Source organism: Taudactylus pleione, unplaced genomic scaffold (assembly GCF_031769625.1).
Source record: "Taudactylus pleione unplaced genomic scaffold, aTauple2 ptg001123l, whole genome shotgun sequence".
In the NCBI taxonomy this organism is placed as follows: domain Eukaryota; kingdom Metazoa; phylum Chordata; class Amphibia; order Anura; family Myobatrachidae; genus Taudactylus; species Taudactylus pleione.
Window position 1 is genome coordinate 338235 of NW_028285524.1, and position 16083 is coordinate 354317.

Below are 16083 nucleotides of genomic sequence, written 5' to 3' on the forward strand. Positions count from 1 at the left end.
CCAAACACGCAGCAGCCGGCTCCGGCGGCTGTGTGTTTGGCAGTGTGTAGCGCTGACCGAACTCCGTCCGGTCAGCGCTACACTTGACTCGGGTATAAGCCGAGGGGGTACTTTTTCAGCACATTTTTTGTGCTGAAAAACTCGGCTTATACTCGAGTATATACGGTAGATCACCTGTGCTCAAGCATGGATATCCTTAAAACATGGACTGTATGGCGGAGTTTGGGAACCTCTATCATATGGTCAGGAAGCAATTAGTTACTTATGTAGAATCAGTCATGGTTTGCGATCACTGGGCCTGATTCATTACGGATCGCAAATCGGCCGATGGTACGTACTTCGTATGCATTGCAGTGCGCGTACGTGAGTTAGCATTGCGATCGATACAAAGCCATCACAGACTGAAGGACAGGAGGGTGTTTGGGGGTGGTGATGGAGGAGTGGCTGGAGAAACGTTGGCATGCCTGTCCGTTTGAACGCCGTTGCATGGACGTGCATAAATTGTCCACTGCGACGGCATACACAGCTTGAGTACTCACTGCGTGCAACGAGCAATTTATGAGTAAGGTCATACCTGCTGTAATTGTGCGTGAGGGGCCGATGTTACTCGATGTTCCCGATGTATACACAGCACTGCAAGGTATTACGGATGTGACATAGCGGTAGTGGGCGTCTTTATGTTGGCTGTGCGACGGCATTGCGATAGCATTCATTAGCATATTGTTTCAGCACACCTGTGTGCGTAATCGCAGCCGCGATTGCAATAGTTATCCGTAGTGAATCAGGCCCCACTGTTCTTTAATGTTTACACACTTTTTAGCCACGAACCAATGAGTGAACAACAAATACATTTTTTTACATAAATAGTTACATTTAGATTTTCTATCTTATCCCATAGATTTGATGTATCTGCGGTTTATCCTGAATTTAAGAAACCTGGTTCCTACACACAAGTACCTTACTGCAAGAGGGCAACTTCAGAGACAGTGAGTACATATATGATACACCACTGGCTAAGAAACTCTAAAGAACATATTTCATAAAATATTAGGAGGGGAACATGCAGTAGCCAATGGCAACTACATAAATTAATTTGTGTCTCTAGAGTCCTGTAAAGTGATATCTGGTTGGTTGCTGTGGATTGAAACAGTTCATGCTCATTGCACCATGTTATTAAATAAGATCTAGTTGATGAAGTTGATTTTAGATTCAAGAAAGTTTATGAAAGATGTACAGTTCAAGGCTACATCCGAATAACAATAATGTCCTTTTAGAGGTCACAGGACACCACTTACCCCCTCTGTCCCTCATCTACCTAAGCCTCTGTTGATTGCAGGGCTGTATTTTATAGGGTAAGACTGGTTTTCTCTATATGTTTTTCTTGAGAAAGAAAACATTTTTCACGTTTTTTCTTATTTTTAAGTAAGAATGTGAATGTTGGACATAAATTGTATCTGTAAAAAGACTGTGATTTAATCCAGGCAAGACGTTTAGGGCCTGGAACCTATAATCCCTATAATCCTTTCGTTCTGGAGCGAGTTGCATCTACGCCTGGATGGAAAAGAGCAGAAGAAACAGAACGGCTGACTGTGATGCCACATGTCCTGTACAAGGAAACATGGGAGAGGAACCGTTTGCTGGTGAGGTGAAGCTGTAATTTACACTCTGGGAAACATGAATCAATTTTCTGAAACGTTTGTATGCTTGATTACTTTAGAAGCAAAACATGGGGCCGGGTCGATACAACATAAAGTCATTTCTGGAGCTAATGGAAAAGAAACCTGCCAGCGTGCGAGGACTGTGTAACACTAAAGATGTGCGATTCAAGGACGAATTAAAGGTAGAGCATGTTAAACAGTGATAGAGGAGTTCTAGGAATATGCACAATGATCCTCTACACATTGTGGGTCAGCCAAACTGTAGGCTAGTTCTAGGTACACACTGTGCATTTATGGGACCGATTAACCAATTCCCAGCCTAGTGCTGCCGGCGAACGGTCACAGTAATATAAGCATGCCCTGGCAGCGCCCCCTCTGTTTTACACGGTAGCTTGACCCGATGCTGGCGAAGCAAAGTATTTCCATTTTTGCATGTCCCCGTTGTCGGGTACAGTGTAACGCAATCTGAATAAATTACAGTAAGCTGCCATCTCCATAGAGATTTATAGGGGCGGGGGTAAGCCTCACAAACTGATTTCACTGGTGCTAATCTGTTAATAATGTAATAAAAGCACAGAAAAGCCCTTTGGTGAAAACACCAGAGAAAGGACTTTTCTCATCTTAATAAATAGACACCTGAATCAGTTCTGTACCCCCTTCCTGGCAGTGTGTGAATGATGTCACATGCAGATGAATGTTTGCTATGTGATCTATTTTGTTCATGATTCCTGTTTCTGTCCTCCACACAGAATTGTACCCCAGGACCTGGAACTTACGGCAAAGCAGGGAATCCACACACTCATAGAAGAGAGGGCTTCAGAGTCTGCCAGCTCCAAGGGTATAATGGACAGCGAAACGACTAAATGTGGCTCAGCAAGCAGCAATGTAAGTGATTATGGGATGAGAGGGGCCGTGTGTCATTGCTTTCCTAATGCACTGCTCATATTTCAGGAATGTGTGCCGGGACCAGGAACCTACAACCTAAAATGCTCCATAGATGAAACCTTGAAGCACGTTGTGGGTAAAAGAGGACCTTATGACCTATTCACCGGGCCAAGATCACAGCACATCCTGTACGGACACTTTGCTACACCTGTAAGTATGCTACAAAGTGGAACGCTTCCATTAGAGGTCATTGAATGGAAGATGCTGACCACATATAGTATGTACATGTATAAAACTGAATATAAGAAATTAGGGAACCAGTATATGACGAACGGTACAGGAGGTATACAATAGTATATGCCTGTACTTTTTTATTTTCAATTATTATATAAATGGTATACTTCTCTTTAAGTATTGTTTGTGATTTATGGCTACCATGTAATGATCACAATATTCCCTTGTTTAAAAAAATAAGAAAAAGCAATCTTCTCTGTTCTGTGGCCAACTTGGAAATCCAGAAGACTCTGGGCCTGATCAGAGATGGGTGATAATGCACAGACTGCGACTCTGCATGCAGCGGCTGTGCAATAATATGCTTATGCCACAGGTGGCGTCTAGTTTAAAATGACGCCTACTGTATGCATTGCAGATCCGAGGGGTGCAGCATCGGCTCACTCTGTGGGAACATCTGCCATCTGAGTAACCCTGTGTTGCAAGACGCAGACACTGGCCACGGCGTGCCTCAAAAATGGGGCCGACACATCTGTTTTCAAGACCACCCAGTCCCCAAACTGCCGCAGCTTGTCATTCATGTTGTGGCTTAGGGGGCACTGCTAGCGATCTCTCAGAACGAGATCTGCACATGCACAGATCTCACACCATTGGGTTTGCGTACATCTCTGAATAAGGCAGATCTGACCATCAGGAGGTGAGGTTGAATAACTGCACCCTATACAATACAATACAGTACAATAAAATACAGCCACCCACAAGATTTTATGACCTCTTGATCAAAGACACTGCAGGGGTGGTAAATGAATAAATTGTATGTGGAAATTGCCAGATTTGGCCAACTTTATCTGGAGAAACTTGTAACATTGTAGGTCAAATTGGTGTTATTATTGTCCCACTTGGTGCAGTTATGGGTGGAATGTCTATAATTGTTTACGATTAGGGAACTAATACAGAAAACAACATTTGAATTTGTTTATTTAAAATATATTTATGCAGCAGGCTCCATAGGGTATCCACAGGGTTACCTTGGGTTATAGTCCTGGCTTGGCCATCGGGCACCACACAGTTAACTTTGTGCTCCCAGCATGCACTGGGCCCCCCTCCTATAACCCCGCCCCCAGGCCAAGGCACCTCAGTTTCAGTTGGTACCCGGCCATAGTCTGGTCACTGCATGGGGGCTGCTGGCAAAAACAGCCCCGAAGTTAAGAAGACTGCAAGTGCGGCTAGTGGGGACAGTCCAGCGGAAGCCCCCACTACCCCCACCTACACCCCTGCTGGCGCTGAGCCACCGGTACTGAACCAGGGAACTCGGCAGGCTTTTCTGGGGGTCCCAGCTAGCAGGACTGTGGTCAGGTGCACAGGGAGCAACAAGGTAAGCACAGGGGGCGTCTGCGGACGGAGCCCACTGTGGCACAGTCCAGTGTCCTCAGGGCTGGGGGCTACCTGAGGGGTGCAGTTAGTGGAGCCAGGTACTCATCCTGCGCTACCACTAGACCACCAGGGATATGGGGCTGGAGCATTAAGGAAGCGCTCCAGCATCCTGAGGGTTAATGGCCTGCCAGAGAGGGTGCTTTTCCGGTTTTAGACTATGGGAAAGACCCCTCTCTCACTGCACCAGCTGCCTTTCTACTGAGGCTTGGCGCGCTGGTGCTTGGGATCCTTCCCCACGGCTCCGCCTACAGAACGCACGGTGGCCATCTTGGATGCACAGCAACGCTGAGTAGGAATGTGGAGCCTGGGTCCCCCACCATCCTACCTCTCCTACAGCTTAATGTTTGGTCAGGTAGCGCTATTCCCACTTCAGACTTAGCATCTGAGTGGTTGATGATAGCGCTGTTCGTGCAGGCAAGCGCCGGCTCTGACGTGCGCACGCGTGAGACCCGGCTAGCGACGGGCGCTCCATTGCTCCGGGTCTTGCACCAAAACGGGGCGGCTATCAATTTTGATCGACAGCTCGCACCATTTTGGAGGCGTGGCGGGGGGGTGGCTTCACAAACTGAGGCGTTCCCAAGCGAACGCCTGCCGTTTGTGGGTGGCCCCACTGACATCACCAGTGATGTCAGTGGGAGAGCTTCCGGCTCTATTAGAGCCGGAAGCTCTCTGAGGCTTGCGTCCACAAGACCCTACCACAAGCCCCGATGGTCGCGATGGCCTGGCCGGTCGCAATAGCTGTGGGTGGTCACCCACAGCTATGCGAGTTGCCTGGAGGCCGCACAAAAAGAAAACCGCCCTGAATCAGAGCGAGCGCTCTTTCAGAGCATCCGTCTCTGAATCAGGCCCTCGGTCCGCCACAGTACAGAACTTAACGGACGTTTTGCAGGTGCCCGCTCTACGGCCTGCTGAGAGACCATTAGTAGCGCCACTGTTACCACATTATGACGATGATGATGTCAGATGAAGGGGAGCTCCCGGAATCTGACTCTGAACGACCCACTTAAGCGGTTGAGTATAAGTGCAGGATTTATGTATCCGGGCTAATTAAAGCTTTCCGCAGGGTTATGGAGGATGACTGTCTCCCTGAGACTGCATCGTCTTACGCATACTTTAAAAGGTAAGGCGTCAGTTTTTCCTCTCTGGTCAGCTGGTGGACCATATGGAGGAAGCGTGGAAATTCCCAGGCAGAATGTTTCAGCCCCAAAAGAGACTCATATTCTTATCCCTTTGCAGAGGATTACTTCACTAAGTGGGACACCCCTCCTCAGGTGGATTCCCATGTGACACGCCTGATTAAGAGTGCAATCTTACCCATGCCGTCTATGTCCTCATTTAAGGACGTTTCGGACCGCAAGGTAGAGATTTACTTAACATCCATTTACTCTTTGGCCGGGGGATCCGCCAGACTGCTCATGGCGGTCTGTTGGGTGGCTTGGGCCATGGAAAAATGGGCTGATGCTTTTTAATCGTCATTCTCCTCTGATGCTTCTGAGGAGCAGACGGTGCTGGTAGTATCCGTGATTCTGCTACTTATATTAGCGAAGCAGCGTTGGATGTTAGCCTGCTTACTTCCAGGATTTCAGCAGCAGCAGTTTCGGCTTGCCGATCGTGGTGGTTACGTTCTTAGATTCCACGTCTGCATTCAAAGAAGGGCCTGGAAGGCTTGCCGTTTAATGGTCTGGTCCTCTTCGGCCCAGACCTGGATAAAATTGTAAGTACATTGGCAGCTGCAAAGTCTGCATGTCTGCCATCGCCTCAGGCTCCGTCTAGGACTGCTACTTAGGCTGAAAAGACGATCGTCCTCAAGGTAAGCAGAAGGTGCAGTCTTTTCCCAGGCCATCAGGAGCCACCAGGAAGACACCCTAGTCCAAGAAGCGACCTTGGAGTGCTAGACGCCTTGTCACCAAGCCTAGGGCAAACTCTCAGCATGAGTTGGGCCTCCCCTTGGGGAACCCCAGGGTGGGAGGCCGACTTCTTTGGTTTGCCCAGCACTGGTGGATGATTATCACAGACACCTGGGTCAGAGAAGTGGTTTCTCACGGGTACGCCCTCTCCTTCAACAGAAGGCCTCCCCATCAGTTTTGTTTCCTACACTCCGGAGGTAGGCCTTCATTCCACAAAGGCTCTGGAAATCCAGAAAGTGGTAAGTTCTATGCTCCAAGACGGGGTCATAGTTCCAGTCCCCCCGTCCCTCAGGGGGATGGGTTCTTATTCCAATCTCTTTTTGGTACCAAAACCGAACGGTTCTGTCCGTCCTATTCTCAACTTCAAGGCTCTCAACAAGTCTCTGAGGGTCCCTCGGTTCAGTATGGAGACTCGACGTTCCATTATATTAGCTATGGAACCTGGGGATTTCATGGTGTCCCTGAATATTCAGGATGCCTACCTGCATATCCCCATTGCTACGGCTCCTCAGAGGTTTCTCAGATTTGCTGTATTGGATCACCATTACCAGTTTCAACCGCTGCCGTTTGTTCTTTCCGCGTCTCCGCAGGTGTTCACCAAGGTAATGGCGGTCATGGTGGCTCGCCTGCGGTTACAGGGGGTTCGCCTGTTACCTTTCATGGACAACCTGCTTTTCCTAGCAGGGTCTCCGGAGGTACTTCGCAATCATCTGCAACTGACAATATCGGTGTTGCATACTCACGGCTGATCGATTGGAAAAAGTCCTCACTGATGCCATCTCAGAGGATGATGCATCTGGGAGCACTGTTGGACTCTCAGCAGCAGAGAATCTTCTTTACAGAGGAGAAGATCTCAGCCCTACATACCAGGTTACGTTCCTGTCTCCAGGGTCGCCAGGTGTTCATTCACTTGGCATTGAGATTACTGATTTCCATGGTGTCGACATTCGACATGGTGGAATATGCCCAGTTTCGTTCAAGACCTCTACAGAGGCTGATCCTCTTCAGATGGGATGGATCACATGGTCGGATTAAGGATTCTGCCTTTGAACCTCTATACACCCCTGCCTATACCTTCTGATATCCTGCCTATAAACCTCTAAGGACGACGCTATTTTGCGTACGCAGTTATACAGTAAATAAAGACTCCAGACCTAGAACCTGTGGTTCCAAAGCACAAAATATTATTCAAGCAAAAGTACAGTCAGTTACACGCTAGTTATAAGTACAAATTTAGCGCAAAGGAATTATACAGACCCAAGTACAGTTATACATACGCAGCGCTCTGGACCAGATGTAGGCATCAGCAAGAAACCCCTCATCAATCAGCATTCAGCACGAAGACTCGAAACCCAGGGTCAGAGCACACATATTTATACCCTCCAGAAATAGACAACACAATAGAGAAGTTTGTTGCTAATACCATTGGTCCTAAAGGAGAGGGCATATGTTACAAGGCATTTAACAGGTTGGTTCAAATATACACAGTCCAGCCTCTAACAACTGGTGGTCTCTGGTTTCCCACCTCATGCAAATCCTAATGGTTGGTCATATAATGTTCATTTTGTTGCTTGAAGTCTCTGCGGTCCATAAGTTGAGAATGCCTGTTGCGATCTCTACATCGATGTTACCGGAATACTGTTGAGAGAGTATGCATCAGTACAATACCAAACATGGCTTACTTATCACATATAAAACCTTAGTTACAAAATAATCTTTATTTCATAGCAATTATAGTAAATGTGCATACTTGAATCTTATACCTTAAAGCTTTTGGAACCTTGTATGTGAATATGTAATGTGTGAGTATGTGGGGTTTGATGTAAAGACGCTAGTTAGGTTTATCTGATTTGGGGCAGATGTGCACGCATGCAGCTAATAAACAGCGTTCGCATGCAGGATATTGTGCATTCGCTACTGAGCGTCATGTTAGCAGCTTAACTGTGCATAATGTGTGGTGTTCATGCATGAGATTCCATACGGCAGTGTTCATTCCAGGAGTACTCAACTCTGAAGCGGACTTCCTCAGTCGACACGATGTACATCCAGGGAAGTGGTCACTTCACCAGGAGGTCTTCCAACTCCTGGTGGACAAATGGGGTTTTCCAGAGATAGATCTCATGGCCTCCAGATACAAATGCAAGCTAAGAGTGTACGGGTCCAGAACAAGAGACGCAGAGGCTCTCCTGGTAGACGCTCTGTCGGTTCGGTGGACCTTCCAGTTTGCGTACCTGTTTCTTCCTTTCTCCCTTCTTCCTCGGGTATTGAAGAAGTTCAAGCAAGAGGGAGGCATGATCCTGCTGGTGGCTCCAGTGTGGTCGGACGTCACTGGTACTCAGATCTTCAGAGTCTCTCCATAGACGCTCTGTTGCTGTTTCCTCAACGTCCGGACCTGTTGTCTCAGGGTCCTTGTGTTTACACGGATTTGAGTCGTCTGTCTTTGACGGCGTGGGTCTTGAGACATCCATGCTTCGGAAACCTGCTTCTGCCAGGATTTACCACAGGGTATGGCATACCTTCTTTGAATGGTGTCGCCCCAGGGGGTACGATTCCCAGGTATTTCGGATATCCAGGGTTCTGGCTTTTCTCCAGGCAGGATTAGATAAGGGTCTTCGTCTAGCCTCATTGAAAGTACATGTTTCCGCACTGTCTGTGTGGTTTCAGTGGAGGATTGCTCCACTCTCGGATGTTCGCACCTTTTATGCAGGGTGCTCTTCGCATACAGCCTCCCTTTGTGCCTACTGTGGCTCCTTGGGAATTGACCTCCATTTGAACTACTGGGCTCAGTGGATCTCAAATGGCTCACAGCTAAGACTGTGTTTCTCCTGGCTATTGCTTCCGCCAGGAGGGTGTCAGATTTGGGGGCTCTTTCTGGTTTTTCACAGCAGCAGGGCAGTGCTTCGGACTTGCCTTGGGTTCCTGCCTAAGGTGGTCTATAGTTTCCACATTAATGGGGAAATTGTAGTGCCGGCCTTTAACTCACAAGACCTTGTGGTACGAGCTCTACGGTTTTACCATACCAGTTCCCTTAGGAAGTCGGACACTTTGTTCGTCCTCTATGGTTTCCATAAGAAGGGTTGGCCGGCCAACAAGCAAGCGTTGGCCAGGTGGATTCGCATGGCGATTTCTGAGGCTTACAGTCATGAGGGCATTCCTGTTCCGCCCTCTGTTACTGCTCATTCTATGAGGTCTGTGGGTCCATCATGGGCAGCTCCTTTCTGCACAGGAGCGCCCCCACCGTTGAGGATACTGCTTTGGGAACTCCCAAGGTATCCCTGTGGATACCCTATGGAGCCTGCTGCAGAAAATAAGAGAGATGGTAAGAACTTACCTTTGTTATCACTATTTCTGCAAGGTCCATAGGGTTCCACAAGGAGCCCACCCTGTCGCCCTGTGCTTCATATGGGTCTGGTTCTGGTCACCGATTTTCCGTCTCCCTGTTGTGAGAATGTGATTCTTGTGTATTCCAGACTTCCTTCTCTCTTTTTCTCTCCTCCTATGGCCTTGGCTTATTACTGAATTGAGGTGCCTTGGCCTGGGGGAGGGGGACCCAGTGCATACTGGGAGCACAAAGTTAACTGTGTGGTGCCCGATGGCCAAGCCATGACTATAACCCAAGGTATCCCTGTGGAACCCTATGGACCTTGCAGAAATAGAGATATCAAAGGTAAGTTCTTACCATATCTCTTATTTTATATTATTTATATATATAATAATCTCACAAGTTTCACACTATGGGGCCGATGAGGGGTTGAATGTAAGTTGGATGCAGTTATACGCTACTGTGCGCACAGGAAACTAATGTGGTTGATCACCTGTTTGCAGAGCTGTACGCATTTATTTATTTACATTTAGAATATATAATGCTACGCTTTACAAAGAACAATTCAGTCCTTCACTGCCCCAATGGTTCTTACAATCTATGGTCCGTATCCCATGAACATACATACACACTAGGGTCCTTTTTTATCAGAAGTCAGTAAATCTACGCTATGTTTTTTGGAGTCTGGGAGGAAACTGGGAGAGCCGAAGGCCTTGGTCAGGAACTGAACTCCTGATCTTGGAACTGTGAGTCTGCAATGCTAACCACTATACCAACTGTGCTGTCCCATCTGTTCAGCCCACTGTCCCTATGCATTTGCTCGCTTTCATAGACACCATTGTTATGAATGCACCAGTCTGATAACAGCCATATCGCTGTGTACACACTACTCTGCATAGCACGCAATTCTGTTGATAGGCCTGCGAAGCGGTCATGCGACTGAGTTGCATAGGACTCGGCTATGGAGCATACACAGCACAAAAACACTCAGAAGCCAATTGCAAAACAAAGTTACGTTCAAATCTGCATCGGCCCTTACATTGGGTTTCCTGTTCTTTGGAGAACTGGACACAAACTGCCTCATCTTTTTTGCATTTACTTTATAAGCATAGATACTGTTTTACATACCATGCCTACCTATAAGATTAGTGCTTTGAGTGGACATCAGGGACATGAATATCCACAGGATTTTTTTTTTATGCAAAACTCGGCCTTTCTGCTATCAGTGCTGCTACGCCAATCATGTGCACAAAATTCTACTAGGGTCGACCAACAACGGCTCTGTTATCCATGGCTAATGGTTTCAAACCATCAGTAAGAAACCATCAATGATTGAGCCATCAATGGTTTAACTCTGCGCATGCGCTGAACACAGCCGGCATTAGCCATTTGGATTTTGCCATTGATGTTCACCATTGGTGGCCTCCGATTGACGGTAAAACTAGTTATGATCGACATCAGACCATTGATGGTTGCCAATCATCAATGGTCGATGGCCAACCCTAAATTCTGCTTCTAGTATTCCTGATTCAATACAGATGGAGGTTAAAAATATGACTGAATGTGCTAATAGAAGTGTATGAAATATATTCACAGTGCACATGATATAGCTTCAGAACATCACGTGCTAGACTCAACCCACCTACATTCTCCCAAAAAGGCAAAAACAAGTGGCCAGAATATGGTGGTTATTCTGTGTGTGTATTTATGTCTGTTTCATTATATCCCTAGGAATGTTATCAGACAGAGCTAGGATACTTTGATGCAAAGTCATTCATTGAAGATCTTGAAAATGATCAAAAAAAGAAACATGGCAAGTTTGGAACAATTCATCGCTTTCCAAAAACTCCAACGGACAGGATATTCTACAGCTCGCTTGCCCACTGTCCCCGGCCACTTGTCAGTATTCAGGATTTGATTATCCAGTACAAACCATTTGCAGGATGTCTGCTTCAAAATCTAGCCTGTATTACCATGGAAACTTGGATGGGTGTGAATGTATACAAATGCACCCTTTATGCAAATGTACACAACTATGGATGGGCCATATAATATGTTTCCATTACTTAATTGCATATTAAGACTTAGCATGATAAAATAGTATTTTGACTCCTGGCTGTAACAAGTGTTTTGTGCACTAACATTCCTGTAAGCTCAGAATTTGGGTTTAGTTGGCTGAATCCCATGGATCTAAATGAATCCCAAATGTTTGAGTTGCTGTTAAGGTCCATCCAAGTCTCCAACAGAATCCTGAATTTGATACATTCCTTAATACAAAATGTATGTACTGTACATATAGAACACAGCTTTCCAGAGCTGGTTATTTAAAAGGACTGCACATACAGTATGTTAAAGATGGAAGGAACTGAGGGGCTAAATAAGGCATTGGAACTGCTGTGCTGGTGTCTATTGGGCAGCATGAATCGTGCAGAAATGATATATTGGGGAAGCTTATACTTGGCCATCCCACTCTTGCGTCTCATATATAATTATAGTAGCCCACTGATGCTGGCTGGTGATCACGTACTTTCATGCAAGTGCTACACCACATATGCTACATAAAGGTAAATGAAGACACTAGGGGATATATTTAATAAAGTGAGAATTTTTAGAGGTGGATATGTTGCCCATAGCAACCAATCAGATTCTACTTAACATTTAACTAGAATCTAATAGTTAGAATCCGATTGGTTGCTATGGGCAACATCTCCACTTCTAAAAACTCACTTGAGTAAATGTACCCATTGAGCCCTATTATGAGTATGTTCCAATGCCGATATTCTCGCATTGGTCAATGTTTTTTCAACTTTGCATGCGTTTAAATTTCAGCTTGAGCGTCCCACAGTATGTGGGTACAAAGTCGCAGGACCCAATGATACCTTTGCATGGAATCAGAAATGTATTGGGCATTCCTGAACGGTAACTGGGAGGTGGCTCTTCTGACACAGGAAGATGCATCTTATGGGTGTGTTATGGGAGTTTTGCGGGTGTGTCGCAGGAGGGGTTTTGGAATCAGATGCTTAATTGCGTGCATTGGAGGCCACACTCTGACGGAGAATCTGCACCTAGCAGTGACGCACCAAGCAGTAATGTAGCACCTACAGATGCACAAAGTGGCTGTCTCAGTCCTTGCACATTCCTGCGCACGGCTGTACACCAAGTGCTTATTGTAGAATTAGCATAAAGTCACAGGTGAGACTGTGACAGAAGAGCGCAAACACGTACGCCACTTTGTCTGGCTCAGAATCAGTCCCTAGAGGGAGCAATAAAGTGCACATGGTTAGTGGGGTGATCTGTGACAGTCCTCCTAGTGACTAGCTTCCAGTATCAATACTAATGACACCTAGGCAATAACATCTGCAATGTTTATGTACGCGCAGCAAGAGTTCTTACAGGAAGTGTCTGTGCGGCCTGTTATGCCTGTGTTATACTAATATACTGTGTGTCACTGCATCTTGATCTATTGTTTTTCATGATAGCATTCCCCAGGTCCTGGTTCCTATGATGTAAAATCAGTGTTCGCTTCTGTGAGGCAGTCCTCGGTTCCCTTCCTGACCTCTGCTAAGCGATTTGACAGAAAGTCATGCAGAGTCCTCTTTGGAAGTAATGTAAGTTTATTGTGCATAGAATATAGATGTTCTTTTTATTTCTGCATTACTGGTGCTGACTCGGCCTAAGTTAGCTCTTCCTAAGATTTTGGGTTGCTCTGCACAAACTTACACAGTAACTCCCTGAGATCTATGGGTATTTCGCACTCACATTTACAGCAAGCTTTTTATTTTTTTGCTTTATAGTATAAAAATAGTTTCAAATACTTTTAGCATTTTCCTTCTGTTCGCCACGTTTATGAATATGGACCCTGAATTAGTACTGTCTTCAAATTGAAAGCTTATGTCTTAGACAGAGTATTAGAACCTCCGGATTATCCAGTCCCCTTGTTTCTCACATTCAGTTAATCTACTGTACTTGTCACATTGCAGAACCCAGTCGGCGTTGGTCGATACGATATCAACAAACCCACAAGTGGCAAAACTTACCGATCTGCATTTCTCTCAAAAACCGCACGCTCTTTCTCTGATCGGGAAAAAGAAAAAGCTTTCAAGTGAGTTACAATTTGGTTCTTTTGCATTCAATGGTTAACATACCCTAGTACAGTGGTTCCCAAACTTTGTTTGGTACATGGTCCCCTTAGGTCCTCAGCATTTTTTTCACAGCATCCCTAGGCCAGGGGGGAGCTATTTACTAAGATCAAGTGCATTCCAATCAGCTCCTAACTGCTGTGTTTGAAAAATGACAGCTAGGAGCTGGTTGATTGGTACTTTAGCTTTGTCCACTTTATCTCCATCTAAAGCTTAGTAAATAGACTCCTCCATTAGCTTCGAGGTTCTGTTGGAACCTTGTGCACTAATACAATGTGGGTCCTATGACGGGAATTCCTAACACGTTTTTTCTTGCACCCCATAGAGGTGCAAGCAAGAGTAAGCTAGACTTTTCATCAGTAATAACCTGCTGTGTGCACAGTTGGAACTTCATACTTAAATGAATCTCCCCCCAAAAAAACATAGGGGGAATAGCTGGGATGAGGGACAATGGGAGATATACCCACAAAGGATTGACAGAGAAACAGGTACATATTACATTTTGGAGATAGAGAGGGACAGATAGGGACACAGAGAGGGAGCAGAGATGCACACAGAGGATGTGACAAACTTGGGTGGGTGGACCAAAGTCAGGGCTGGACTGGTGAAGAAGAGACAACAATGAATTCTCCCATCAGGACAGGAATCTGTGCAGAGCGCTCATTCACCCTTGTTGTATTGGCAGCAAATATTTGGTGCTCATTAACCTCTTCTCACTTTGCTGCACAGAGAAGGAGGGAGGAGAAATGAGAAGACAGATGGGGCTGTACAGCACAGCCACACACAAGTAGTGCAGCCTGTGTAATTGGCTGCACTCTGACGTTCTAAGGCTAACAGGTAGCACATGGCCCAGCCTACAAATATGGTGGCCCAAGTAATTTATTTGCACCCCAGGTACCACAGAACCCAGTTTGGGAACCACATCCTTAGTATAATATATACTAACATGTGATTAGCAACCAGTGGGCTCACTGAGGCTAAAGAGCTCTAGATGCTGCCTTTAATTTATTCAAACTGTACTAGAAAAACTGATTGGTTGCTGAGTTACAGCAACTTTTGTGTTCTGTTATCTGTGCATCAGTCTCAGAAATGTCCCCCTCAGTAGTGTATTGTTTATACATCCTCTTAACATGTAAGTTGTGCCCTACAAGAAGATGGACTTGAATTCTCATTCTGACGGCCATTATATTTTCTAATTCCACTGTTTGTTGTTCTAGGGAACGGATCCAGAGATCACACAGTACTTTGCCTGTTCAGCCATTAGTAGCACCGGCTAATGGTCCTCTACTACAATCTACTACTACATGAGAGAGAGGATGAGGCTTACCGGACATCATTTTGGCTGAGAACTTGAAATGATGGATAATCTAATGTTTTATGTGTTAAGAGGAACTGTGGGAATTAATCATTAACATCTTAATGCAAAAATCTGTCTATTGCTATTAATTGCACACGTTACTCATTTTCATCAGGATAATTGTTATATATAGTGGTCTGTTTCTTATATGTTCCAGGAGATATTCAATAGTTATTACCTCTTGTTATTTTATGAAGCACTCCCAGGTTTTCCAACAGCTCAATTCATAACACTGTCCTTCAGTGTAATTGAGGGATTCAGCATGGATGGGTAAATGAATTAGAGTCCTATGAGGGAGTAGTCACTGCTGTTATCTTTCAATAATAATTGTTGGCAATGATATCCCCCTCCGATTAAATAACTTCACCATTGACACTATAACAGATTTATATTCAACTCATAGGGTGCTACCGCTAATAACTACAACATGATCATGTTCAATGAAATGAGAAAGGAAGTTATACTATGCTGGTGTACATAAGTAACCCACTAATTATATACTGCAATACAAATTTTAATGATATATTAAATAATAATATACTAAAAGCCCAACAAACAAGAAAAAGAGGTAAACAAAGGAAAGCCATAGTAAGTTTTTCAGCGAATAGAACTCACAGTATTATGCTTTAACACACTAGAAGGATCCAATTTTAAAACCACACTTTATATACATGAGTGCCTCCAACTTGAAGTATAAATGAATGACAGCACAGTAGAAGCAGATCTCACTACTTGTACTTATGTGGATGACAAAGGAAACGAATCTGAGGAATCTCCTAGTGGTGCAGGACATAACCCTGCTCTCTGGTAGGAAGATGTGCACTACTATGGTTGGAGAGAACAAAGATTTTATGCAGGGCTATATTTTATTGTTGTAAATGTGAGTGTTTTTTTATGTGAAAAATGTATCTGTAAAAGGCAGAATACCAGATCTGTTGTTTCCCTTCATTTTCCACCACAATCGCAGCCAGAACCAGAACCAAACCCACCACTTATTAAATGTACCCCATGGTCTATAGAGGAGATAGTTCTCCTACACAAACTACAGGGTCAATTCAGAGTTGAACGCAACTCTACCGCAGATGCTCCCTCTTTACGTGCATGGAAAAGGATGCGTATGTTCGCCTGGAAGCAGAGCTGTACGCATCTG

General features: G+C 45.3%; 2 protein-coding genes across 3 annotated transcripts; both read left to right on the plus strand.

Moving 5' to 3' along the window:
* Positions 1–904: 904 nt before the first annotated feature.
* On the plus strand, positions 905–4639 carry LOC148453620 (ciliary microtubule-associated protein 2-like). Its single transcript, XM_088461911.1, has 5 exons — positions 905–986; positions 1482–1645; positions 2408–2543; positions 2610–2757; positions 4623–4639. Exons 2-5 carry the CDS (start codon positions 1593–1595, stop codon positions 4637–4639), a joined length of 354 nt encoding a protein of 117 aa, XP_088318037.1. The 5' UTR covers positions 905–986; positions 1482–1592.
* A 6545-nt stretch (positions 4640–11184) lies between these two features.
* LOC148453621 (ciliary microtubule-associated protein 2-like) lies at positions 11185–15076 on the plus strand. 2 transcript variants are annotated; one of them, XM_088461895.1, is made up of 4 exons: positions 11185–11250; positions 12917–13045; positions 13418–13539; positions 14794–15076. In XM_088461895.1, exons 1-4 carry the CDS (start codon positions 11200–11202, stop codon positions 14882–14884), a joined length of 393 nt encoding a protein of 130 aa, XP_088318021.1. In that variant the 5' UTR covers positions 11185–11199; the 3' UTR covers positions 14885–15076. The 2 variants fall into 2 exon arrangements, 1 of the variants encoding a protein (XP_088318021.1); XR_015874884.1 differs by having other exon boundaries at positions 11210–11336; positions 14794–15075.
* Positions 15077–16083: the final 1007 nt, after the last annotated feature.

What these genes read in the sequence shown, in the direction of transcription:
- LOC148453620 (XM_088461911.1), top strand. Translation starts at nt 1,593, where the DNA reads ATGCCACATGTCCTGTACAAGGAAACATGGGAGAGGAACCGTTTGCTG. An exon ending in AGGAACCGTTTGCTGGTGAG is followed by an intron (nt 1,646 to 2,407) that starts GTGAAGCTGTAA and finishes TCCTCCACACAG; the next exon opens with AATTGTACCCCAGGACCTGG. An exon ending in GTGGCTCAGCAAGCAGCAAT is followed by an intron (nt 2,544 to 2,609) that starts GTAAGTGATTAT and finishes CTCATATTTCAG; the next exon opens with GAATGTGTGCCGGGACCAGG.
- LOC148453621 (XM_088461895.1), top strand. Translation starts at nt 11,200, where the DNA reads ATGCAAAGTCATTCATTGAAGATCTTGAAAATGATCAAAAAAAGAAAC. An exon ending in TGATCAAAAAAAGAAACATG is followed by an intron (nt 11,251 to 12,916) that starts GCAAGTTTGGAA and finishes TTTTCATGATAG; the next exon opens with CATTCCCCAGGTCCTGGTTC. An exon ending in GAGTCCTCTTTGGAAGTAAT is followed by an intron (nt 13,046 to 13,417) that starts GTAAGTTTATTG and finishes GTCACATTGCAG; the next exon opens with AACCCAGTCGGCGTTGGTCG.